Source organism: Camelina sativa, chromosome 5 (assembly GCF_030686135.1).
Source record: "Camelina sativa cultivar CO46 ecotype springtype chromosome 5, ASM3068613v1".
In the NCBI taxonomy this organism is placed as follows: Eukaryota; Viridiplantae; Streptophyta; class Magnoliopsida; order Brassicales; family Brassicaceae; genus Camelina; species Camelina sativa.
In genome coordinates, this window is record NC_141884.1 from 37533996 (window position 1) to 37558964 (window position 24969).

General features: G+C 33.3%; 6 protein-coding genes across 10 annotated transcripts; 1 reads left to right on the forward strand and 5 right to left on the reverse strand.

Annotated features, from left to right (window-relative positions):
• Nucleotides 1-323: 323 nt before the first annotated feature.
• On the reverse strand, nucleotides 324-1946 carry LOC104788058 (ubiquitin-conjugating enzyme E2 2). Of its 2 annotated transcripts, none has more exons than XM_010513735.3 (6): nucleotides 1694-1946; nucleotides 1271-1408; nucleotides 1159-1184; nucleotides 957-1046; nucleotides 776-864; nucleotides 324-691 (listed from the first exon to the last, which is right to left on the reverse strand). In XM_010513735.3, exons 2-6 carry the CDS (start codon nucleotides 1393-1395, stop codon nucleotides 563-565), a joined length of 459 nt encoding a protein of 152 aa, XP_010512037.1. In that variant the 5' UTR covers nucleotides 1396-1408; nucleotides 1694-1946; the 3' UTR covers nucleotides 324-562. The 2 variants fall into 2 exon arrangements, with proteins under 2 accessions (XP_010512037.1, XP_010512038.1); XM_010513736.3 differs by having other exon boundaries at nucleotides 1271-1395; nucleotides 1694-1776.
• A 550-nt stretch (nucleotides 1947-2496) lies between these two features.
• LOC104788059 (SNF1-related protein kinase regulatory subunit gamma-1-like) lies at nucleotides 2497-4574 on the reverse strand. The gene is made up of 5 exons (XM_010513737.3): nucleotides 4127-4574; nucleotides 3603-4045; nucleotides 3241-3507; nucleotides 2999-3171; nucleotides 2497-2910 (listed from the first exon to the last, which is right to left on the reverse strand). The coding sequence occupies exons 1-5, from the start codon at nucleotides 4302-4304 to the stop codon at nucleotides 2628-2630; spliced, it is 1344 nt and encodes a 447-aa protein (XP_010512039.1). The 5' UTR covers nucleotides 4305-4574; the 3' UTR covers nucleotides 2497-2627.
• A 985-nt stretch (nucleotides 4575-5559) lies between these two features.
• Nucleotides 5560-8014, reverse strand: LOC104788060 (putative WRKY transcription factor 36). The gene is made up of 4 exons (XM_010513738.3): nucleotides 7692-8014; nucleotides 6606-7136; nucleotides 6392-6505; nucleotides 5560-6264 (listed from the first exon to the last, which is right to left on the reverse strand). The coding sequence occupies exons 1-4, from the start codon at nucleotides 7755-7757 to the stop codon at nucleotides 5833-5835; spliced, it is 1143 nt and encodes a 380-aa protein (XP_010512040.1). The 5' UTR covers nucleotides 7758-8014; the 3' UTR covers nucleotides 5560-5832.
• Nucleotides 8015-11963: 3949 nt separating this feature from the next.
• On the forward strand, nucleotides 11964-12525 carry LOC104789741 (putative defensin-like protein 33). Its single transcript, XM_010515389.2, has 2 exons — nucleotides 11964-12030; nucleotides 12244-12525. The coding sequence occupies exons 1-2, from the start codon at nucleotides 11970-11972 to the stop codon at nucleotides 12405-12407; spliced, it is 225 nt and encodes a 74-aa protein (XP_010513691.2). The 5' UTR covers nucleotides 11964-11969; the 3' UTR covers nucleotides 12408-12525.
• A 2257-nt stretch (nucleotides 12526-14782) lies between these two features.
• On the reverse strand, nucleotides 14783-19744 carry LOC104788061 (alpha-amylase 3, chloroplastic). Its single transcript, XM_010513739.3, has 13 exons — nucleotides 19318-19744; nucleotides 19018-19145; nucleotides 18847-18901; nucleotides 18631-18738; nucleotides 18435-18543; nucleotides 17917-18272; nucleotides 16881-17524; nucleotides 16419-16608; nucleotides 16124-16230; nucleotides 15768-16017; nucleotides 15563-15685; nucleotides 15314-15481; nucleotides 14783-15208 (listed from the first exon to the last, which is right to left on the reverse strand). Exons 1-13 carry the CDS (start codon nucleotides 19621-19623, stop codon nucleotides 15050-15052), a joined length of 2703 nt encoding a protein of 900 aa, XP_010512041.2. The 5' UTR covers nucleotides 19624-19744; the 3' UTR covers nucleotides 14783-15049.
• Nucleotides 19745-20250: 506 nt separating this feature from the next.
• On the reverse strand, nucleotides 20251-22591 carry LOC104788062 (hypersensitive-induced response protein 2). Of its 4 annotated transcripts, none has more exons than XM_010513742.3 (6): nucleotides 22360-22591; nucleotides 21555-21758; nucleotides 21332-21452; nucleotides 21150-21241; nucleotides 20962-21058; nucleotides 20251-20859 (listed from the first exon to the last, which is right to left on the reverse strand). In XM_010513742.3, the coding sequence occupies exons 2-6, from the start codon at nucleotides 21741-21743 to the stop codon at nucleotides 20501-20503; spliced, it is 858 nt and encodes a 285-aa protein (XP_010512044.1). In that variant the 5' UTR covers nucleotides 21744-21758; nucleotides 22360-22591; the 3' UTR covers nucleotides 20251-20500. The 4 variants fall into 4 exon arrangements, with proteins under 4 accessions (XP_010512044.1, XP_010512043.1, XP_010512045.1 ...); XM_010513741.3 differs by having other exon boundaries at nucleotides 22247-22382; XM_010513743.3 differs by having other exon boundaries at nucleotides 22243-22368.
• Between the last annotated feature and the right edge of the window lie 2378 nt (nucleotides 22592-24969).

Genomic DNA, 24969 nt, shown 5'->3' on the forward strand with positions numbered 1-24969 from the left:
CTTAGTTAGCAACTAATTAATTCGTCTCATTGGAGTTTAACTAGTTAAATATACAGTTCACTAATTAGATGTTGTTTAACCACTCAAATGAACAATAAATACATTATGATTGCATAGGAAACCAATCTAATAAGTAAGAATCATCTAGACAATATCAGCTTTATCTAAGACTTTGCTCAAACGTCTGTGAAAAAACTTAAGAACCTAACTAAGTTCTTGAGACAGAGCATTATGTGCTTTGTCTTGTTCTGTTCATCTAAATCACCAACTGATTAAAACTCCACGATTTGAATTGCCTCCTTATTAAATCGAATCTAAACAACTATAGAATCCATACTCTATATTGAATTGGTGAGAGACACACAAACACAGATACAAATTGAACAATCCAGAAAATAAATGTCACTTATCCAAACATTACAGTACATATATATTGAACTGAAGGCATGACACAACTAACTTTCGAAAACTGATAAATGTCGCTCGTTTTTCACCAGTTTTGATCGCCTTCACTTCTTCAAATGTTACATAATCCGAGCGCAGAAGATTTGGTTACCCGATATCAATCAGCGGTCCAACTCTGTTCCACAATCTCCTTCACCCGTCTGTTGTATTCTCGCTTGTTCTCACTGAATAAGCGGGCAGCTTCTGAGTTTGCAGGTGAGTTCGGGTTGGGATCACAGAGGAGTGACTACAAATCGAAAAAAAAAACCATTCATCCATTGAAAGGGATAATCTCAAAAGATGAAATGATACACAAGGATTGCTCATATACCTGGATAGATGTAAGGATAGCTGCAACATCATAAATAGGACTCCATTGGTTCTGTAAGATGTCAAGACAAATGCTCCCATCTGCATAGACTGAACAAGACAACCAAGGAGAAACTATAAGATCAAGTAACATGTATAAGAGCAAAGCATAATTTCTTTCTCTGTTTACTCATATAGCTTACTATTAGGATGAAACATCCGAGAAACAAAACGAACAGTTGGTGGTTTGTTTGGATAGTCCTCTGTAAACTGAAGGGTCAACTTAAAAGTACCTGAAGGATAAAACATATACAGGTGGAGGTAACTTAATAAGGACTGGATCTATGTAAGTTCATGTTTCTCTAGTCTTATATGCAAAAAGGAATACACTTTAATTGTACAAACCTCCATCCCAAGGTGTATCATCCGGACTGCAAAGTTCCATGAAGCAGATCAGAATCAACACAAGAAAGAGAAAAAAAACAAGTTACTACCATAAAAAAGCATATGTTTATACCCGAAGATAACAGCGTTCCAGAGCAAGATGTTGTTGTCTTGAGGAGCACCACTGATTCCAGCAGGAGGATCTTGCTGCAACCTTTTGAAATCTCTCATAAGCCTCTTCCTTGCTGGAGTTGACATCTTCTCTCGATGTCTTCAAAAACCACAAAGATGCCAACACAAGTCAGAAACAAAACTAAGATTAAACAATCAAACGTTCCCAGGATGTCTTAACTGCAAAATCTAAACAGGGGAAGAGGATAGATTCATATCTTAACATGAGCTAGATCAAACCCAGAACAAGAATTACAAATAAGGGTCTCAATGAAAATGGCAGAACCTCTCAATATCATAAGCAACCCTAAATCAATCATATCAGATTCTAAAAAGTTGTCTCAGGAGCAGAGCACCAAAACAGGATTTAGAAAATTGGACAAACCTGAGATTCTCAAGATGAAAAAGGGATGAACTTTCGTAAAGATGAGCCGAGATCGAACACTTTTGAGGTAATCGGAGGAGATAGAGATGTTGGGAAAATTAGGGTTTATGTTGTGGTCTAGTAAAAAAGACAGGGGATGATGATATTGGGTCGCCGAGGCACCTGAAGGTGACAAGTGACAACCAAACCATGCATTCAGGAAACGCTCTTCTTTTTTTTTTTTTTTAATTTAATACATTTCATAAAGTTCCATATTTATTTTATATTTTTCCTTGGTCAATAAAATTCCAAATTTTATAGAAATTATACAACTCATAAATAAATTTTTGTAAAAAATTATAAATAAATTCTTATATTATATATATGTTTTTAAGAATAATATGAATTTTGTGCGATTTTGACTAAACATATTTTACCGAAAACATATTAAATTACATTATATCATGTTGTTTTTGTGTAGTTTTATTTTCGTGCGAACTTTAACTAACTAATATATATTTTATTTTAAAACATATTAACTTACAATATCACATTATGTGCTTAAATTCCACTCATTTATATATAAAAAGTTACCACCACATATCTTTTTCTAATTTTCCATTTTTCTTTTTTTATATTATAACCGAGTTCTAAAATCTCCTAACTTTTGCCAATCAGTCAGTTCACATCAAAACCAATTTTGTACACTCATGTGCTGCTGTTGGATGGCAAGTGTCATCCTAATCTCCTTTTATCAGTGTTAAGTTCCAATCATTATCCATCTCTAGGCAAAATTCCAAGTTTATTAAATTTTTCTAAAGATAAATCACAAATGAAAGAACTTTTAAAACTCAAAATGGTTACAAAATTTATAAAGACAAACAACTTCAGATTCTAAACCAAGAAGGAACAACACAAATAAAGACAAATAGTAAAGCTGAAAAACAAGAGATGATCATCGGTTAAGCATTTCTTTAACCGAGAAACCTAGACAGTTCTCAAAGTAGTTTGGAGGTTCTGATACGAAACAAGATATCACATCCCTCAGTGTTATAACCCCATAAAGCTCATTCTCATCTCCATCCGCTACATAAACCCGATGCACCGACCTCGAAGCCAAACTGTTTATAACATTCCCCAAAGTCGAATCAGGCCTACATGTTATCGCAGGAACCGCTAAACCATACTCCTCTCCCGAGGTAGCAATCTTTGTCGCCAAACTCTTCACCGTAAGTTGTCTTTATCATAATAATAAACAAAGAAATCATTGTTAGTAGTTGAACCAGAAGTTGAAATGGTAAACAAGCGAGCAAAGTAAATTAAGACCTGAAATTGGAGAAGAGTTCAGGTTGTAGAAGCAAATATCTAATGTCTCTCATGCTTATGTTTCCAACAATCTTCTTGTTCGGTCCTTCGATTACAGGAAGACCACCAATGTTATTGTCTCTCATCCGCTTAAATGCTTCAAGAATAAGTTCTTCACTCTCAATGCTAACAACCTGAACCCAATAAGTTCGATTTCACACCAGTTTGCATTGAGAGTTCTTAAAGAGTTCATAATTCTTTACCTCGCTGGGAGACATGAAAGGAAGGCCGAGATCAGCAATAGGGAGAGCAGAAATGTGATCAAACCAATCTCTACCTTTACAACCTTCAAGACCTTGAACAACTGCAGATTGAGTAATGTAGTTCTTGATATCAGGTTCTCCTGCTTTAATAACCGGCACATTTCTTAACCGGTACTTGGAGAGTAGCAACATAACACTCAACATTGAACTCTCTGTTGAAACAGGAAGAAAAGGAGCCCATCTAAACGACTTAAGTATCGTTCTAACCTGACAACAACAACAACAACAACAAACATAACCATAACAATCAAACACTGTCCACTAAGCAAACAAAGCATTTATAGTAAGTTAGTAACACTTACAGTGGTTGATTTGAAAGGCTCTTCTTGAAGAATAACTTGATAAAAATCTTTCCCTAATTTATCAGCAGCAGTAGGAGCATCTTTACCAACCCCACGGTCAGCTACAACACCACCAGCAACAGCAGCTCCAACCGCAGCCGCAGCTAACCCCGCTGCAGCAACGGGACCAGTGACACCGAGGGCAGCAACACCAAGAGCTCCAACAGCTCCTGCACCAACACCAGCAGCGGTTGCAGAGGTGGCAGATAACGCGATTGCAGCAAGCTCAGCACTCTCTAGTACCCATAAGATGATTGAAGAGTAATCAATGATTCCTAGGTATCTGTCTCTCCAATCTAAAGAAGTCTCGTGATCTGTGTTGATCACAGGTGCTGAGAGTATCTTGCTGTCTGATAAAATCTTTACTGCTTCTGAGACTGGTGTCTCCGCTGGTATCTCTATCACTGTCATCAACCAAAACAAATAGAATCTAAACAAATGGCTAATATCTAGAATTTGAGTAAAAATTGGATCTTTGTAATTACCTCTGCCGCCGGGGACTTGAGGGAAGGAGGAGACGGGGATACCGGCGAAAGCAGAGTTAAGGGTTTCTTGAAGGGATTTGGGAAGATTCTTCCTTGACTGAACTTTATCGAAATAAGCCTCACAGCTCGAAACTGTTGATCTTATCTTCTTATCTACTACTTCTTCATTTCCCGCCATTTCTTGGTGCCGCTTGAGATCGATTCAATTGAAACACTCGCAAAGCAATCTATGGTGATTCCAAGATTGGAAACGAAGAAACCCAGAAGAAAAAAAAAAATCTTTGAGGAAAGAGAAAAAAAAAAAAAAAAAAGAGAATCGAGAACAGTGGAGTGGTTCGTGGTCGGATAAGCGACGTGTCGGGAAGATGGAACCTTTGGTTTCGCATTGACTGGCGGTTACGCGCGCCCTGATGATGTGCATTGACACGTGGCGTTACATAAAGTGGTCGTGTGTCAAAGAATGTAACAGCGCTACTATCGGAGCCTCTGACGTGGATGGGCCGATTTCTAAGAGAGAAGTTGGTTGTAGTATGGGCCTGAGCCCATAATTGAATCGTGAATTAGAAGCGAATTGATAACACAATAAGAAAAGATCATAGTGTTTGTGTTTCATATGTTTTTAAGTTTTTTTTTGTTGGAGCACAAAGTTTCTTTCACCAGTGGAAACGGAAGTGATTTTGGAATCCATTGCGATCGGAATGCCAATATATTCAATGTCATATTTATAAATTGTCAAAAAAAAAAAAAATGTATTATCGGAAATAAATAGTCATATATAACTTGGCGAGCCTCACAAGTTCCACTTTTAAACATCTTTTTCACCATGAAATAATGCAGTAGAAAGCATAAAACATATACTGTTGAACTTGCAAGAAGTTCAATAAGAGATGTAGAGTACTTAACAACTACAAATTTACATGTAAAGGAATAGCTTACACTAAAACGTGATGGTTATTCTCAGAAAGCATTTAATTAGTCACATTACATTAATATGTTGCATATTATTCATGATACAAGGCCATTATTTCACCAAATATAAGACGTTATTTTACCAAATTTCACGCTATTTAAAATCAGTCATGTTACTTGCATGCATGATCGATAATTTGTCAAAATAACACATTATTTTATGTGATACCAATTTATTTTGATTAATTGGTTATCTAAATGGAAGAGAATAATGTATATGATTAGTGCTAAACGTGATAAACAATCATGCAGCTCTCTTCCAACGAGAAAATAACATAAAGATAATTTAATTTCTACGTGATTCAAGTGAGTTATTTTGTAAATTCACACAATTTCACAAAAGTATAGAGTAATAAGGGAGATTTTGTCAGTCCGCATGGAAACCTCTTTTACTTACCATTTTGTCACCATATAGTAATTTACTTACAGCTCGAAATTAGACTACCTACCTATTCACCCAAACATTAATGTAACATTGTATTTTCAAAATTTATACAAAAACAAATATATTTTGTGTAGCAAATTGTTTGTAGGACAGTATACATTTACAAAAGCTTCATTATATGATTGGTCAGCCACTAATTTAGACACTTGAATATCTACAAGTATACATGCAATTTGCATATCATGCCAAAATGTACCAAATCTCTCTTTCGGAGGCTGAAAATCAAATGAATGACAAAGGAAATGGAAATATATCAATTACTTTCCGGACTTGTATCCCTATACCGATATAGTTACTGTTGTCCTGAAAGTCTCATTCGATAACGGGCCATTAGGGAATCTGTATTCAAAGGAGCTTGTGTTCGCAAGCCACCAAAGTTCAAGGTGTGATCTTGAGATGATGGAGGTGGAGGTTCAGAGGAGGAGAAGTTGAGACTGAAAGAGGAGGAAGATATTGGTGATTGATTGGTATAGTTTGGTCGTGTGAGGTCCAATGTCACGGTGGGGTGGGCATTAGTGGTGGAGATAGAGAAGTGGTGATAAGGGAAATAGTAGCTTAGGCTCGCTGAGGTGGTCGAGGAAGAGGAGGAGCCAGATTGTAATAAAGAGGCAGCCGCGGAAGTTCCAGCGGCCATGTGGGTTGCTTCCATGGGAAGAGGATGGTCGTGGTTTCCTTCGTATGTTGTCATAAAAGCGGAGGTATCTTCTTCTCCACATCTTTGCACCTATACACATATTTATATTTTATGAGTTCTAGAAACTCAAGACCAGTTGACAATGAATATAAATATTTTATGAGTTTTTTTTTACTCAAAACCACAATGAAAAAGATTGTTAAACAATGTAGTATACCTGTTTTCTGACCGGACAATTTGACGACATGGAGCAACGATAATAGGCTCGTGGAAGAGGATTGGTTTTTGCTGTCTTTTGACCGTACTTCCTCCATTGGCAACCGTCGTTTATCTATGCATTCATGTAATATATACCAATATGATCAAACTAATTAGATTAGATGTTACGTGCTAAATAAACACATATTATGCATGGTTTTGGTGGTACGTACTGATGGGTCTTCACATGTTGCTTTAACACAAACCCTAGTTTTCTTCAAACTTGTTTGCTCATGCTCCTCTTGATGATTTTCATTTGTAGCTGATTTGACATCTTTCCTCGAAGATACACATTTATTCTCTGCGTTTACATTCTTAACTTGTCTACAAAGATAATCTAGTTTCGAGGTTGAGTCTTCACAATTTTGGATCTGAAATCCTAACCCCAGTGAAGATCTTTTCTTTTTTGATCTTTCCTCCTTCTCATCAGAAGCCTTGACCACCTTCTCCTCTTTTCTAGAGATCGTTTGCTCTGATGATCTTCCCAGCCTAAGTGATATATCTACACCAAAATCATTATCTTCGCTTTGATCACGATCAACCTCTAGCTCTATAGAAGCTCCTTGTTGTTGTCGGAGAACTTCGGAGACATGCATTTGAAGAGAGTTGTAGTTATTAAGAATCGTCGAGAGCAAGAGCTTTAATTTCTCATTTTCTTCCCTAACTTTCTCCACCTTTGCTTTTGTTGCATCAAGCTCCTCTTCCTGTAAATATATGCACATACATTTATAATCACGTTCCTTACATGTGTTTTTACAGACAAAGGTGAATAATATTATCGAAAATGAACCAACTTTTTTTTATACGACCTATACATAGTTAGAGGCTAGAGCGGATCTCATATAATCATGTTTACATATGTAAAAAAAAAAAAAAATACCGGAATAAATTTTGGTATCCTTGAGCATTCAATAACCGACAGGAATTAATTAAAAGCATGCACCATTTTCATTTGTGTTTTATGTTTATGCAAAGCATGATACCACTAAATAATGAACTCTTCGATACGATCGAGACCATTTCTAAACAAGCAAAGTTGACTTTTATTAGATGCAGCAAATCATTAATTTCAAACATAAAAGTTTTATGGAAGTAACTATATGTAAATGAAATCTATATCAAAAACCATATGAACATGAGATTAATTCTCACCGATTGAAACACCAGAAGGAGATTGAGAAAACAAACAAAAAAAAAACTTAATTTGAGAAAATATGTGGTTTAAAACACTTAAATCAAGAAGTAGTTTCAAGATTTACCTTATCAGATTCTCCCATAACACCATCGAAAGGTTGGTAGCATGAAACGGTCTCCTCTTTGATCATGATATATATTATGATTCAGATGCGATCTTGAAGATCAACTGGATCTGCTCTTTTTCTTCTTTGCAACAAAAATAAAATAAAATAAAAATTATTGTCTTCTTTTTAGGCCTAAGTAGGTTTATATAGGGACCCAAAAGCCTATAGTATTTGACTTTGGATTATAATAAGAGGAAATACAGAACTAATAAAGTATTGTTTATAAATGGTTTATCACCACCACCATGTGTTACCAGCTCTGTCTATAGTCTTGAGTCTTGAATGATCCCAAACAGACGACTCAGCATTATATAATAAAAGTAATTAATGCGCATCATCATATTGTAATTGTGGTCATATAAATAAATTATCAATCTTTTATAATTATTCTCATTAATAATATCAAATTGTATTGCAATCCAGATGAATCTGGCCTGAACATTAATACTTTGGAATATTTCAATTTCTTACAAATTTACATCATAATTAAAGCATCTATGTATATAGTATTATAGTTCATATTAGGTAACTAAAAGTAAGTGTTTACTTTCATCTTATCAATAAATTGCAAGATTCACTTTAATATATCATATTTCATCTTATCATTCTTTTTTATATATGTTAACTAGTTTTAATGTACAATATCTATTAAAAATTTAGGATAACAAAAAATTTATTAGTGTATTATATTTAACCTTATATAAAAACTACACATCCTATATAGATTTATAGCTAACAGAAGATCAGAACAAATATTTTAATCTTATCATTTTTAGTGTGCTAATTTTTTTTATAGGATCTTAATGTCCCTTAAACTTACGGTTATCTAAAATTTTTAAATCGGAGTAAATCAAATAACGAATCAAAAGCATGCTACTTATTATAATCATCCAGCACTAGGACACCGCATGTGAGTGAGTGCATTTGTAAAAGAAAGTTTCAGCCGTACAACGCGTGTTGAGTATTTGACAGCACGGTTCTAGATGTGCGGGGTCGATTGTGGTGATCGTACCCAATCAAAATATGACATCTCGTCGATGCATGCTAACTTAATTACGTTACTAATTTCATGTTAATAATAGACACCGTATGAATTTCATAAGATAATAATGAAATGTTAAATTGATGAGTAAGGATGGAAAGAACTTTCTATGTTTGAAACATATATATAAAGTAAGGGGTTATTGAAGTTTACTACTATTATATTTAAGGCTGCTCTAGTTTGAATGATAATACAAACAACGAATGTGGTCATTTTTTATTAGGTGGAGGACACTAATCGAATGCTTTTTAAAAAGTTTTGTAAGACATCAAAGAGTGTTTAACCATAAACTATGTGGCCGGCGTACATGCCAAATTTATTATAGAAAAAATGTCAAGGGAAGATACAGACATTGTCGAGAGAGATGTATAGGCGCCTTCACCCGCAATACGCATCCTTCTCATAATATCATCATCACACGAATCATCAATGAGATCATCAGCCTAGTGTCTTGTTTGGCTCCTCAATTCATCTTCCACAATCTGAGTAGGCTCTTCGAGTTCTTAACTAAGATTTAGTAAAAACTTCACTTTCTTCATTTAATGATATAATCAGAAACAAACAAAACACTATCAATAAATATTGCTATTCGGGATCCATTTGTATCTGGATGAAGTGACCTTAGTGCAGTGGCAGGAGGTAAGTCCATTTGTAGAAGGCACCATCACACCCGGGATCGAGTCCCGGCTCCTACGTATGTAGGAATTTGGCTAATAGGCCGGCCAGTTGTGGCCCAATGGTTGAAAAAAAAATATTGTTATTCGGAATTCTAAATCTTCGGAGTAGAAAATTTCTTAGGTAATTACACGTTTACGGAATTTATTTGAATTCAATGTTGTCATATTCTTTTGTATCAATTATAAGTAATACAAAATATTAAAAATAAATGATACAAAATAACTTTTTTTGTTGCATGCAATGCTTCTCAATCTTTATAATTTATAATATCTCTTCATTCGAAATTAAATATCGTTTAAATCTTTTCATCCATATGTAAAAAGCAATTCTATATTTTTTTACTTGTTATTAGTAAATAAATTGTATTTTTTGTTATTGGATGACATATTAAAATAATGTAGTAGCAGTACAACTAATTTTTTTAAAGAAACTATATTAAAAATTAAAAATATATATTTATCTTTCAACAAAATTCATGTTTTAAAACGATATTTAGTATTTAACCGAGAAAATATGCTTAAATATCTGTACAAACATTTAAATGTTTTTAATTTTAAGTTCAAACATTTGCGCCAATTCAAATGGAGTATGTACTTTTAAAATTAACCTTTTTTTTGGACAAATATTTTTTTATTACTTTTTGCATATATGATTTCGTGGCCTTTAAAGTCTAACAATGATAAGAAAAAGGACCGCAGGATCCGGTAAGTAGTCTACCATATAATACATATATTATGTCATTACAATCTAGACTATCTAGTAGTATAATTATAAATAATAAGAGCCTTATTATATATCTAGTTAGTTGAAATATTTATAATTAATAATAATATGCGATATTACTTTTATATCACACAATAATGACATTATTATATAGCCAATGATCTCTCACATCGTGCTCCAGAATCTATCGCATAATCAAATCCTCTATCATAGTGGCCAAGTCATTTTTTGGTATAAATGGTTACCTTACTATTTAGAGCAATTTTGTGTGATACTATCTCGCAAAGTGTTCTTTGAAACTCGGATCCGACCAATCCTCTATTGCAACGCGAATTGACTAATAAATCTAATCCAATTAGATCTTAACATATCAGAACGATGCAGACAAACAATGCTATATGTAGCTATCTTTAACCAAATCCACGATGCTGCTTCCACATTTTCACTATCTTATTAAGTTATTAGTAATTAAGACTACCGGAACTTACGTTTATAATTTTAACTTCTCAAACCATATATCAGATCTGCAGTAACAAAATGTACATAATTATTTTTTCTTCATGTTTTTTTGTATATTGTAAAATAATTATAAAATTTTGCAAGTTTTTGACCAAAGTTGTAGAAATATACAAGTAGCAGGAATTAAAAACGAAAGCTAAAGATAAATACAAAAACTATAACACAACACAACATCAAGGTAGCAGAAGTAAAAAACTCGAGAAAAAACATAGATTCTAAACTGCAAAACACGGACATTTATGTGGTTTCCTCAGCTGTAGAGAGTTTGAACCCTTATCGTTATTGTCACTAGCAAACCCTGACCTAAACCAGCCCTCAACCCTCTTTAGCAAGGTTGGTGGATGTTTATGAATCATTCCGACTTTGACTAATATGGAGTTGGGCTCCATTTATCTATTTTTTTCCGATTGTTGTTATTTTCCTAACCGTGTACTTTATGTGTTGATGAACCGTATGCTTTTGTTAATGGACGTTGGTTTTGTTAAGTTTTATATTTGATTGGCCTGTTTTGTTAAGTATTTTTATTCTTTTTTTTCTCTCTGTCTTTCTGATAAATGTGACAGCCTGTTTTTTGTTTGTTCAGCTCACAGCCTTTATATACTGTATATCTTTATAGTTTTTTTACACACGAGATAAAACCTAATTTAATGTATATGGGTTGCTGAAATGGTAAAAATAGATTCTGATATTCGTTTGACAAAAGAAGAAAAAAAAGATTCTGATATTCAAGTCAAAATTTTGTCAAACAGTGAAGTGATTTTAGTGCAGTGGCAGAAGGTAAGTCCATTTGTAGAAGACACCTCACACCCAGGATCAAGTCCCGATTCTTACAAATATACAAATATAGGAATTTGGCTCATGGACCGGCCAGTTGTGGCCTAATAGTTGAAAAAAAAAAAAAAAAAAACTTTGTCAAACATTGAGAGTCCTAGTCAAGTGACAATATGGAACAACCTCATAATGAAGGGTTCGTGTACATTTCACATTCCTCATTATGCTGTGCACTGTGCAGCTATAATTAATCAGAGCATACTCTACTATCCGCTATTCCAGTCAAGTTCTTATGCTAATGCTTATCCAAAAATGTCATTTTAGATATATATATCTTTGACCATATATATTTGCTGTAAGAATATTCTTTATTTGAAAAAAATATCATTACAGATTTGGAAATGTTTGTAAATGTATCTAGTCATATTTGAGGTCTACCAAAGTCTCCTTGTTAGCTATAAATTCACTCATAGTTGTAAGAAAAAATAACTTCAGATAAGAAAATGGCATCTAAAAAGGTTTCATTCTTCTTTATTCTTTTTCTATGTGTTCTCTCAACCACAGGTAATCATTTTATTTGGCATATGGTTCCCTTTAGTCAAATAGATTTACAATATCAGATATTCTTCAGATTTATTTATTTTTAGTTGGAATTATTCATAATATATTGTAGACATTCAAAAGTTAATGTGTTTGCCTGATTCATAGGAAACATCATTTCTTATTTTCTTACTTTAGCAAATAAAACTACTAATTTTCCTTTCAACATACTGATAGAATTTGGAGAAGCACAAACCCCAACGGGAAAAAAATGCGAAGATCCAAACGGCGTGGACAGAAAAGCGAAGTGTTATACTTACTGTAATGAACAAGGTTTTCTCGGTGGTTCTTGTCAAGGATACAAAACTCATTATATGTGTGAGTGTTATGAAGGAGTTTAAACAAACATCTCATTGATTTAAATTTCTACTCATATTTAAACATAAGAAATTGTGTGAGTGTTCTGTAACTGTTGGATATAATTTTATTATCTCAATTAATAAAATAGAATTTATTGAATCAATGCATATTCTAGGGATAAAGTCAACGAAAATCTGAATTTATCATATAAAAGAAAAAGTCTTGTAATCGGTTCGGTAAACCGAGAGTCTCATAGCCGACTCTGTCATTGAGTCGAAAGTCTCTTGACTGGCTTGGTCAATTGCCCAAAAGTCTCGTGACTAAATCTGTTAATGGATCAAGAGATTTTACCAGTGGACCAAGAGTCTAATGATTGACTTTACCAGTGACCTCAACAAGAGACATCATTGAGACCAAAATAAGAAAACTAAAACACAAAACACATGACTCAATTCTAGAACATCGGATAGAGGTTTTTGTTGTGCCTTAAATTCTTGTATTTGAGCTCGAGATTTTGATCAATAAAAACGACTATTCAACATCTATTTACTGTTTTTTGTAGTTTTTAAACAAATCCATTACTTTTGCCCCAATAGTAACTCTACTCATATTTAAACTCATTATATGTGTGAGTGTTATTTGTAACTCTTCTCTTCTCTTGGATACTAGTTATTATCAAGTTCTTATCATATTTTTATGATTTTCCAACTAATGCCAATGCCATGACCATGATTTTTTCAAATCCTACAATATCTTTTGTATGTACCAAATGAAATATGTTTCTATTATTCAAACTTATCAAATCTAGGAATGAAATATTTAATCTTCTTGGTTCGTTGTCTATGTGTTCTCTCAGTTGCAGGTTATCCATTTCTCTGTCATATATTAATTCTCCTCTAAATAACTTACAAATTTAATATATAAGTAATTTATCCTTATCTTTCTTTGAAACTATTCATAATATATACTATACATCCAAATCCGGTGTGTTTTCCTGATTGATACAAAACTAGGTACTAATCCGTGGAAAACCGCGGGCTGAGCTTTATTTGATGAAAATTTGTAATAATTTATTTTGTTATTATGTTATTTATAATAGTTTGTGATTAAAAATTCGTTTGCTTATATTAAAATTTTAAAAATGTTTATTGAAAAACCTGTCAATAAAATATTTGCATGTAATGAATAAAATTGTTTAGACCTTTGTCAATTAAACGTAATTCTTGCTATAGCTGTGAAGTAAGTAAAAAAATATAACTGGCATGTAAAAAGAGCAACTAAATATACGTAGTGAAGGTTCTTAAAAACCTCTTTGAAAACAACATTCATTGTTTTTTATGTGGCTTCCCTTTATTGTCTGTAATAAACACCTTCCAGTATTGAATATATTTAAATCTCAACTTCGTTTTATTTTTCTAAAGAGAGGTAAGTCCAATTGTAAAAGGCAACATCACACCAGGGATCGAATCCCGATTCCGACGAATGTAGGAATTTGGCTAATGGGCCGGCCAGTTGTGACCCAATGGTTGACAAAAAGTATATATATATATATATATATATATATAAAATTTTAAAATAGATAAGATACTATATCTATATCTTTTATTTATTAATTTTTAAAATTAAGCCATTAAACATAACTATTATATATTTTATTCGATTAAATTTTTGATAAAAATTTTAACCCGTGGTGGAAAAGTTTTTTGATAAAATTTGTGGTTATATAGATTTTATTCGATAAAATTTTTAAAATCTTAGCTGTTAATTTTTTTAAAAGTATGAATTATGTTTGATTCTAATAGATTTTTTATTTTACTTTTCTACAATTTATTTTATTTTATGTGTCCCCCAACTTTCATTTTTAATTACTAATATTTATTTATTTAATTAATTAATCATAATTAAGTTTTCTAATGACAATTGAATGTTATTTTTTACATATTTTAAGGTTAGTTTCATATTTGTACTTGCAATTAATATAGTAATTTGTACTTCCCAATTAATATAGTAAAGATATTATTGATTATTTTTTTTTTTGTTCAGCAAAATAAACATATTATTTCTTTTGGACATAATTCGATAGAGTTTAGAAAAGCACCAATTTCAACACGACAAATGCCCTCCGAACGGCATAAACATAGATGCAAGATTGCTACTCACATCACCTTTAAACTATGTATCTTCTCCAGGATACATGTTCTTGTCAATTTTTATCATAATAGTAAGAATAATTAGTGGGATTTATTTGGAAGAATTAGAAAGAGAGTAAAATATTTTGTAATTTTTGTTTATGAATCAATCATACAAAAATATTGAAATATATAAGATAATAAAAAAAATTTATCTTTAGAATTTTGTTTATGAATCAATCATACCAAAATTAATGTATATCTTCTTGACTTTTTTAGTCACCTAATCACCTTAACACATGCTCTTCATATATATGCATACACTTTACAAGCAACCAATATCAAACTATATGAATATTCTCTCAGTATTGTAAAAATTGGGACAAATCTTAAATCTGGTGTTTAGTCCCACCACACCCAACAGGCTACATCACAATTTCCAGGTAAGCTTATTTCTGGTTCTTCCCTGAAATAATATATATAACAATTTCCCTCCAGGAACATTTTTTATTTACTTACTACTTCACCACACACGTACAAATTTTACCTGCTTCTTAAGATGATTCCCACACCTTGTAGTCTCTGCCTTCGACAGCTACGGACCAGTTTTTGGATCCGTTTGGTGGTTCGTAATGCCCTGGTCCAATCTTCATTGCAACTTTATCATCTATTATAGCTGCATAGACATCTCTCTCGCTCTTGTCTATATTCACCTGTATAAACCCCAAAAAACAAGAAAACAAATGAGGCTGGTTTCAAGATCCGTCGTATTTAGTAAGATACATGTTTAGAGAGTGAGTTCCTGAAAGTAGTTTTACCTCGCTCCGACAGTGGAGTTTCTGTCTGTTCCTGAGCGAGAGAAGAGAAGCAATCTCGGAATGATAATCTGAGAAGATATGGTCGAAGAACACTGCTGGTGTTCCTGGATGAGTCAAGATGTAAGCATATCCTTGCATTTCCTTCCCTTCCGGAAATCTCCAGTGGCCCTTTAGAAACAGGGAAAAATAATCATTAAAACGGCTTCAAACAGAGACTTGGTGATAGTTGAAATGGTGAGAAACAAAAACCTGAGTAGAGCCAGTGTCATGATTCTCTATGAACGTTACAGCACGAGAAGGCCACCATCCAACTACACCTGGAGGCTTCCCTTTTGGATCTGAGAGTCTCCAATACTCACATTTTTGAAGAGCCTGCACACAGAAAGTTACCAGATCTTATTTACCACAAACCCCATTGTTGTATCAAACGCTACAAGATGGATATTTTTAGTACCGCATGTAGAATTCCTTTGGTTGTGACATCAAAAGCACCAGCAGCTCCACTAGTTGCATTAATCCAGTCAACAATCCTCTGACGATGTGCGTCTTGATTGTAGTCCATTTCTCCATACGTGTAACTTAAGGAATCCCAATATTCACCAACAGCAAAGTACGGTTTGCTAGCATCCATATAGTCTTTCACATAACCTCCCCAAAACCCTCTTACAAAATCAAGCCTCCATCCATCATAACCAACTTCTTCTCTGCAGGTGAATCGAAATGGCGGATGATATCAGACACCAAAACCAATCAGTAGAAAATCAAAGAAATGACAGAGTAGAAAATCAAAGAAATGACAGGGGAACTTACCTCATCCAGCATAGCCATTCCTTAATATCCTTTCTAACAAAGTCCTGTGAGTGATCTATGTTTGGTGCAGCATGGAAATTATCTCCACTGCTCTTGTTTCCTCTACCCTGAATCAATGTATAACCATCAAGGATAATAGAGACCATTAGCATCTTATCTCCCTCAAAAGCATTACCCAAAATCAAATATAGTATACTTCAGCGAAAAGGCACATTTTTCTATCAAAGAATTTGCTTGCATTTTGTTATATAGCAATAAGATCAAAGTTCTATTTATTTTTAAAGGAAATATATACCTGAAAATGAGGGTCATCTGCAACTACTGCCCTATCATCCCAGTTCAAACGTCCTCCAAATAAATTCCATACACCATTTTGATTCTTGAAGTGTGCACAGCGGTGATTCAAAACTGCATCACCTAAAACTTTGATCCCAACCTTGTGAAATTTCCTCACAGTATCTTTTAGCTCATCAATAGTTCCATATCTGAAAGTTAGCAACAAAAACAAGTGGAAAAACAGGTATTCAGATACATGCTACTATATTGTTTCTTATCTGATACACACTACCACTGCATTTTGTAACTGTCATAAGATAAAAACATTTCCACTCTGGCTGACCATCAATTAAGACAACAAAAACAGTATTGAACCAGAAGTTCATTTAACCCCACTTGAAGATTGAACCACCCCAGATTCATGATGAAATTTCAAGCAACTAAGCGATAATAGACAGTTTAGTAAAAATGGAGAGCTCACCTGGAATTCAAGTTATACAGGTCTTTAGGCATGTACCCTTCAGGTGACACAGATTCTGTCGGTGGAGGTAACCACAAAACGGTGAATCCAAGTGAAGCTAACTCACTGGCTTTTTCTTGAAGTTCCAGGTACCATCTCCCAGATTTATGGGACTCCCAGTTGAATCCCTGGCATAATATCTCAAATCCGGAGCCGGTTCCTGAGGAGATTTTAATTTCAGGCTTTTCAGCCTCTGATTCTAAAATACTTTCCTCGGTAAAAGTTGGAGTTGTGCTTCTAAATATGCTATATGCCTCCGCAGCCAGTTTCTCAATTTCTTGTAGAATGTTTTCCTGCACTTCTTTTACGTTTGTCTTCTGATTCTTATGATGGGAAATGTCAATGGCCAAGTTCCTAATCTCAGTGATGATTTCATCAGTAAATCCACTGGCAGACACTTCTTTATCTGTTTTTGGTGTGTGTTCACTCACTTGAGCAGCTTCAGTTTCAACAGGCGAGCTACTTGAAGTAAGGAAAGGGACATAGAAGTCTTCCCCCCTATAATTTAGCCAAGTATTTTCATTTAACTTAAGAACAAAACATAATCCTTCAAGCTTTCCATCCAGAGAGAATAATCCAAACGATCCAGTTCCATCGTCTTTTCGCTGCAGAATGTTCATATGCATAAACACTTAGGTAATAATTTCAGTGATAGAAGCAGAAAGTATTCTAATAAGAAAGGTAAACAAAATATTTGGATGACATCTGGAAGCAGGCGCAAAGACAGTGACAGGATCACGTGGTATAAGTATGACGGCCATTTCTAATAGGGTGCAAAAATTAAGAACCAAATGCATTCTGTTCCAAACTATCCTAATTCTAAGTTAAAAACCAGGCATGCAAAACCTCAAAATTTCTTGGACAGTTACCAATATGCCAGGTGTTAACCAAGAACTAATTTGAATCTCACCGACTAATATTAGAGAGACACAACAAAACTGATTTTCGCCAAATCTGAACATGTGAATCTTGCCAAGGAACATACTTCTACACGTACCTGTAAACGAGTGCGTAATGCCTTGTTCTTAAACAACGATGTTTCTTCGGGGTAAGGTTCAGAAGGAATTTCCCATCTTTTACTGCCGTTTTTGCAAACTCCCCAGTGGACAGTAACATCACCCGGTAAATCGGTTTCAATTGATACAATGTTGTTAGATGTTTCAGGGCATTTCCTTGCGGTGACACTGACTGAGTTATCATCAGCAACACGTTTACTAATTGGCATCTCCTCGTAAAACTCTTGAAGACCTTTCCTTTCTATTGTAGAATCGGATGAGCTCTTGCTCTCTTTTTCAACTTCTACACCAGATTTCTCTTGTTTGAGAGGGATGTTTGAAAGCTGACCAATGGCACCTAGAGATTCAAGAGAAGCAAGTCTCGATCAGTTTGAAGATTCAAGAAAGTAACTTGAAAAAGAATAGTTCTACATTAAAAAGTAAAGGAATGCCAAAGTATAAGAATGAAAAATCTACAGTCGGGATAACAGTGGTAGATATAAAAATCCTAGCCACTTACCAAACCCTTTCTTTGCTCCGATCAGATTTCCATTATCTGGAACATCATCCACAAGAGGAACCTTAAAATCTCTCCCTTTGTGCTGATACCATGCCCCAGTTTCTTCGTCCTGGAAAACAAACAGTCCCAAATAAATGCACAACACAACTAAGGGTAAACGAATCCATCTTTATAGCAAAAGGTTAACAAAAAGAACCTTCAAAACAAAATTGAGAGCAGCTACTGAGCTTTCCAGATTTAGTTTAATAGTAACTTCAAAATCTCCTTCGGATAACTTCTCCAAAGGTGTCTCTATAGCATAGTCCTGATCCATACCAGACAAACAAATGTTACAGTTTTGCAGAAGTACAGTAACATTTGAAGAAACTGTACAACCAGTACCAAAACCAAAAGTGAAAATGCCGAGTAGTACCTTGATGGCAAATGAACCAGGAGGTCTCATATCTTCCGGAGGTTGATCCCATTCACTGTCAGAATTCAAAAAGTAGAGAACATCAAGGGAATAGAGATTTCCCCATTAGTCCATTACTACAATGAGGATACCAACAAAAAAACAAAAGGTTAGAAAGGAAAAGGAAAGGACCTGCCAGTGTCACCCACATATGAAACTCCCCAATGCAAAATCCATTTCCCAGGGATACTACATCCAACACTCAGCTCCCAATCATTCTCCTTCACTTGCTTCAATCGTACATAAATCTTTCCTTCTGCCTACCATTCCAAAATCGAAATCAAAATCCATAAAATTCATCAAAAACACACACACATACACAAACTAAAACCTATGATCTTTAACCTATTCGATCCACAAATCAATCAATCGAGTCGATTCAACTAACAACAGCAAATGTGAGTGTGATACAATACGGGGGATTGAGAAAACCTTTTCGATTCGCTGAACAGGGAAATTTTCCTTGAAAATTACATCATCCGACTCCGATTGAGAGGTTTCCACGACGGCAGTATCGGAAGAGCTAGCACGAATCGCGACGTACTTGGAGCTGCGAAGACCTAAGGCACTCGTGGCGGAACCAATCGATGAGTTTAGTACTAGTAGTTTGTTGGAACTAGTGAAACGAGAACGGAGATTTAACGAGCAAGGCAAGAAGCTTCTAGTTCCGCGGTAACTTCTCGAGTTGTGACGAAGATGAGAATGGTGTAGAAGAAACTCAATGGGAACGGTGGACATGGCAGCAGCTTCGTGAACGAGAGAGAGAAGATATTTTTTTTGTGCAGCGAGAGAGTGAAGAAGAGGTTAAGAGTCGTTGAAAATTAATATACAATAAAAATATATATATATATATATATATAAATTACTTTTAGGATTTGCTGAAAGGGAAGATCCCTTTATTGAGATTCGAGTTCGAGTAATGCGTGGACTTAAATAATTGAAACATAAGCCACGTAAGCTTAAGCGGGCCATACATTTTCGTGATCTCTGCCTCGTCGGTAAACTTTAATATATTCAGTATGATTTTTTTTTTTTTATGAATACAATTTTGTGTTTAGTTGCGATGATTGTTTTGTTTCTGAATCGTTAAGCAAAGATCTCATTGGTTGGTATCGTAAATATCTAAAAAGTAGTAACAACTTTTTGTTAAACAAGTTATTTAATTTGTTTTATTTTATTTCTTTTTTAAAAAACGCTATTTGGAACTTATATTGAAAATTTTGGGTTCTTATAATCAACTAAAACTTATCATTGTGTAATCCTATGATGAGTGATGAAATTATTATTTTTTTCATTTTTTTCCACATAGCATATAGCGTATGTTTAACAGAAACAGAAAACAATATTGAAGAGAAGACAAAAAAAAAGATGAAAAACATATCTTTAATAGAAAACAATCATGAAAAAATGATAAATCACACTAAAACCCGAAGTGTGTCAGATATTTCAAATCCCAAATCATATCCACAAACCAGTCTCACAACAAGCCTAAACATATTTGAGGAACTCCATATAAATTTCGTAGATTGAAAAACCAAACGCTAAAGAAGAAACTAGAAGTAGCAAACACAACTCTAAACCACTGAAAAGCTTTTGTACTTTGAGAGACCTCTCTCTACTCAGCAGCGTTACCCTGAAGAAGACCATCCCTGATCTGTGTAGCAATGTCCCTAACAGCACCTGGACCGTGAGGTATGAACACCGAGTTTGACTTCGAAGACGCACCGATTTCCTTCAATGTGTCAAAGTACTGAGTCACCAGAACCATATCCATCACGTCTTTAGAAGATGTCCCTGGAACAGACTCAGAGAAGGCGAGCACACTGTTTCTTAGACCGTCCACAATGGCTTGTCTCTGACGGGCTATACCCATACCTGAAAGGTATTTCGATTCAGCTTCTCCCTCGGCTCTCTTGATCTGCAGAATCTTCTCTGCCTCAGCTTTCTCAGATGCTGCCTCTCTCATTCTAGAAGCTGTTTTTTTTTTTCATCAAGAAACAGAACAAAACATTGCAAGATTCTCAGCAAATACTAATAGAAGTCGAGAACTTGGATATCAACAACAATTGAGCTTACCAGCATTGATCTCATTCATTGCCCTCTTGACGTGCACATCAGGCTCAATATCCACAATAAGTGTCTGAACAATCTCATACCCGTAATGAGACATAGCCTATATTATACACAACAGCAGTTAAGAGTCTAATCTATGTACATTATTTTTCCAAGCAGAAAATACAAAATTGTTGCTTAGTGAGATGTACCTTTTCGAGCTCATTCTCAACGGTTTTTGCAATGTCATTCTTTTGCTCAAAGGTTGAGTCAAGATCCAGCTTAGGTACACTTGCTCGAATCACTATGCAAAATCGATTAGTTATCATTAGGCAAAACAGAACAACATCAAGAACAAGAAGCAAAAAGTAAAGGAAGGATATTTGAAACAAACCATCAAAGACATAAGCTTGAATCTGATTCCTCGTGTTGCTGAGCTTGTAAAAAGCATCTTGAGCACTCTCCGGTTTGGCACGGTATTGAATGGAAGCAACAACAGTGACAAACACATTATCCTAAAAACAACAAAGAAAGCCAAAACCATACTACCACCTTCATTAAAACAGTCTCAGAAACAGTACATCATGAAGGATAGATGAAGTGTCATATCAACAGACCTTAGTTTTTGTCTCGCAGCGAACATCAAGCTGTTGAACACGTAAGGAAAGGTGACCAGCGACTTGACTCCCCAAGCACCATGGCAGACAATGACAACCAGGCTCAAGAACTTCGTCAAATTTCCCAAAAGTCTCTTTGATTGCTACATTCGACTGATCAACCTGAATACAACCCAAAGCTTGACCCATGTTTGTTTTTCTTTCCTGAAACAAATACAAGAAAACAAAAAGCATCAGAAAACATGAAAATTCCAAAACTTTACAAGTCAATCCATCAGTTTATGTGATAAAAAACAAGAAGTAAGCAACAAGGGGACTAAACAATACATCAAGTCAAAGAGAAAGGTTTAAAAATATCATATCTTGAAGCAATTTTCAACGACAAGTAGACTCAGATTCTACAAGATGACCTTAAATTTTTTTTGACTCTGCTCTTAAAACAATATTATAAGGTTTGGTCATAACGGAACATAAGACCTAAGAATTGAACAAAAAAAGACACAAAACCCTAACAGTCACCAGAGAAATAAGAAATCAAAAAAACCCACCACTACACAGAAGAACGAAACCCTAAGATTGATGGAGTCCAAAAGGGTCCACGATTCAGAGAAAGAAACAAAATCAACGAGTGACGAAACAAAGTTAGATTACAGAGAGACAGAAGAACAGAGGAGTTTGAGAAATTTACACACAAGGAGAGAATAATCTTATACGGCTGCGTAAGGAGGTCAGAGGAGGAGGAAGCAAAGTCGCAAATTATAAGCAAAAGCAAAAAAAAAAAACAGAGCAAGTTGGAGGAAATTACCGAGGAAGGTTCGGCGAAATTGCTTAAGCGATTTTGTGATAATTAACGAAATTAGTATAAAATCGTTTGGGTTATTATTGTTGGGATTCCTTCGTGACAAACCTGGTACTAATATACCTCGGATTTATCTGTATTTCTATTTAAAAGAGATTTTAGTTGAGACTACTTTAAGAGTCGTACTTATCCAATTCTTTTTTTAATAATATTATTCTATTTTACAAGTATTTATGTTAGCATTAATAATTTTAAAGTTGGGGTTATATCTATAATGGTTTGTTACTTTGTTGTTTACAACATCCATTTTTTCTTTTTCATCCTTCACATCATCTTTTCTTTCTTCCACGCAACGCGTGAATTGTGGTTTAGTTGGCACTTTCTTGTTTTTTTTTGATCTTTTTCGTTTTCTCTTTTGTATTATTTCGTTTTAATTAGGCATATACGGGCTTTGCTGTCACTTTTATTTATACACTATATGTTTATACCATTTCGTTCAGATGTGTATAATTGTGGCGTTTATTTTTTATGAATTATGAAGATGTTGTTTCTTGCTTTTGAGGATCCAATCTTATCATTGACTGATATTGTTTCCAATACATTTATTGTATTATAGATTTTCTAATTAACTGCTTATGTAAACTCTTCATACGTTGATGTTGCAATAATAAGTTATTTTTTTAAAATATCTTCCGTGTAATTGATTATGTTTGTATGCCCATGTTTTGGTCTAATATCAATAAGATCGTTTCTGTTTTTCTTTAGTTGGCTTTGAAACCAATATTGAGTTAAGCAAATAATGGGTGAAATTATGGTGTTAATAAGTAATATAAATTATTATGTATATATATTGTATATATGTGACTATAAATTTAGCTAACTAAAAAATTATGTAATATTTAAATACAATCTTGAACATATATATATATATATATATTTTATTTGTGGGAGGAATGTATGAAATTATTGGATAGAAGTTATTTTTGAGTTAAATGACCTTTAATGTCTTTAAAGTGAGTTAAATATTAATAAATTTTTATATGTGTCTTGACTTTTTTAAAAAGGAATACCAAGTGTTTCCTTCCAAATTTGAAGTGATATAGTATTTTAGTTTTCTTATATGATTTTATGAACTTCAATGTAAAAGTTTTTCAAAGTAATAAGTACACTCACTGATTAAATTATAAAATTTGGAGAAATGTTTATTTCGTTTAATCATCTGCTATTTTAAATAAATTTAATAAGTATGTTGTTATTCCTACAAATAAGACAACATATATTATAGTTTAACCATGGAGTTAAGCAATGGAAATGGAACTTAAGACAAAATACTTATATGTTACACATTGATCGTTTAAAAATGAATAGGAACATCTAATTCTTAAATAAAGTTGATTGTTTTGTTAAAACCAACATATGTGAATTTAAATTTAGCTATGCAAATTTCAAAAATAAATATGAATAGATTAGAAAGGCAAGAAATATAAAAGAAATATTTTTTTATATAAATAAAATAAAAATTGAAAACAATGTTAAATATATATATTACTTTTTACATTAAAATATAGAATCAAACTCTTACAAGTTACAACACATATGAGATATAACAACATTTGATATTGGTAGGAGAGGAGGAGAGAATGTTTACTATAAGATGGTAATCCAAATTAGATAATGGAGATGAATCTTTAAAAAATAGAACAATGTAATATCTATATATATATATATATAATACTTTCTAAATTAAAATATAGAATCAAACTTTTACAACACATATGAGATATAACAACATTTAATATTGGTGGGAGAGGAAAAGATAATGATTACTTATAAGATAATAATCCAAATTAGATAAAGGAGATAAATCTTTTAAAATAAGAACAATGTAAAATATATATCATGTAGTCTCTAAAATTAAAATTTAGCATTAACAATTTACAATGATATTTCATTTTTTTGTTTTACAACCTATAACAAAAATAAGAAATCAAAAATAACAAAAAAAACGAAAAATGATTTGAGGTATTGTAGAAGAAAATGAGAGAATGTGAAAATGAGATAGTAAAAGAATGTCAATATGAGAGAATGATAGATTGAGAGAATGCTTATTTATATGATAATTAATGATGGAAGTTACATTTAGAACTATGGAGTTACAATAGTAATTTATTGTGTTTGAATAAAATTAAGTGGTAGAATATGATTAATGCATAATTTATTTTATTTTCAGTTATAATTTTATTTTAGTGTGTGAGTTAAATGTATTGTGTTTATTGGATCTTAAATATTATTTAAAGCAATTAGAAAGCAAATAAAAAAAATAAAAAAATTAGAAAACATTAAATGAAAATCAACCAATAAGGAGGGACCAAAACCTTACTTTTATATATATATATATGATATATTGCTTTAAATTTTGAAATGAGAAATATATTATAAACAATAATTTTACATGAGAAATATATTAATTTAACCAACCAAAATATGAATATAAGTTTAGCCAACCAAAATAAATAAAAAATATTTAAATTTAACCAAAAATAATTTCTCTTGAAAGATAATAAGTTAGTAGGAGGAATGAATTAATGTACAATTATTGGATAGGAGTTACATTTA

Coding starts and splice junctions, on each gene's coding strand:
- LOC104788059 (XM_010513737.3), bottom strand. CDS start 4,304: ATGGCGGGAAATGAAGAAGTAGTAGATAAGAAGATAAGATCAACAGTT. Junction 4,046..4,126: donor TCAAGTCCCCGGCGGCAGAG/GTAATTACAAAG, acceptor GGTTGATGACAG/TGATAGAGATACCAGCGGAG. Junction 3,508..3,602: donor AGCCTTTCAAATCAACCACT/GTAAGTGTTACT, acceptor TGTTGTTGTCAG/GTTAGAACGATACTTAAGTC.
- LOC104788061 (XM_010513739.3), bottom strand. CDS start 19,623: ATGTCCACCGTTCCCATTGAGTTTCTTCTACACCATTCTCATCTTCGT. Junction 18,544..18,630: donor CTCTCAATTTTGTTTTGAAG/GTTCTTTTTGTT, acceptor TTTGTTTTCCAG/GACGAAGAAACTGGGGCATG. Junction 15,209..15,313: donor AACTCCACTGTCGGAGCGAG/GTAAAACTACTT, acceptor GGGTTTATACAG/GTGAATATAGACAAGAGCGA.
- LOC104788058 (XM_010513735.3), bottom strand. CDS start 1,395: ATGTCAACTCCAGCAAGGAAGAGGCTTATGAGAGATTTCAAAAGGTTG. Junction 1,185..1,270: donor TGGAACGCTGTTATCTTCGG/GTATAAACATAT, acceptor GGAACTTTGCAG/TCCGGATGATACACCTTGGG. Junction 865..956: donor TCGGATGTTTCATCCTAATA/GTAAGCTATATG, acceptor TGTCTTGTTCAG/TCTATGCAGATGGGAGCATT.
- LOC104788060 (XM_010513738.3), bottom strand. CDS start 7,757: ATGATCAAAGAGGAGACCGTTTCATGCTACCAACCTTTCGATGGTGTT. Junction 6,506..6,605: donor CAACATGTGAAGACCCATCA/GTACGTACCACC, acceptor ATGAATGCATAG/ATAAACGACGGTTGCCAATG. Junction 6,265..6,391: donor ATTGTCCGGTCAGAAAACAG/GTATACTACATT, acceptor ATATGTGTATAG/GTGCAAAGATGTGGAGAAGA.
- LOC104789741 (XM_010515389.2), top strand. CDS start 11,970: ATGGCATCTAAAAAGGTTTCATTCTTCTTTATTCTTTTTCTATGTGTT. Junction 12,031..12,243: donor ATGTGTTCTCTCAACCACAG/GTAATCATTTTA, acceptor ACATACTGATAG/AATTTGGAGAAGCACAAACC.
- LOC104788062 (XM_010513742.3), bottom strand. CDS start 21,743: ATGGGTCAAGCTTTGGGTTGTATTCAGGTTGATCAGTCGAATGTAGCA. Junction 21,453..21,554: donor GCTGCGAGACAAAAACTAAG/GTCTGTTGATAT, acceptor TGTTGTTTTTAG/GATAATGTGTTTGTCACTGT. Junction 21,242..21,331: donor TCAAGCTTATGTCTTTGATG/GTTTGTTTCAAA, acceptor GATTTTGCATAG/TGATTCGAGCAAGTGTACCT.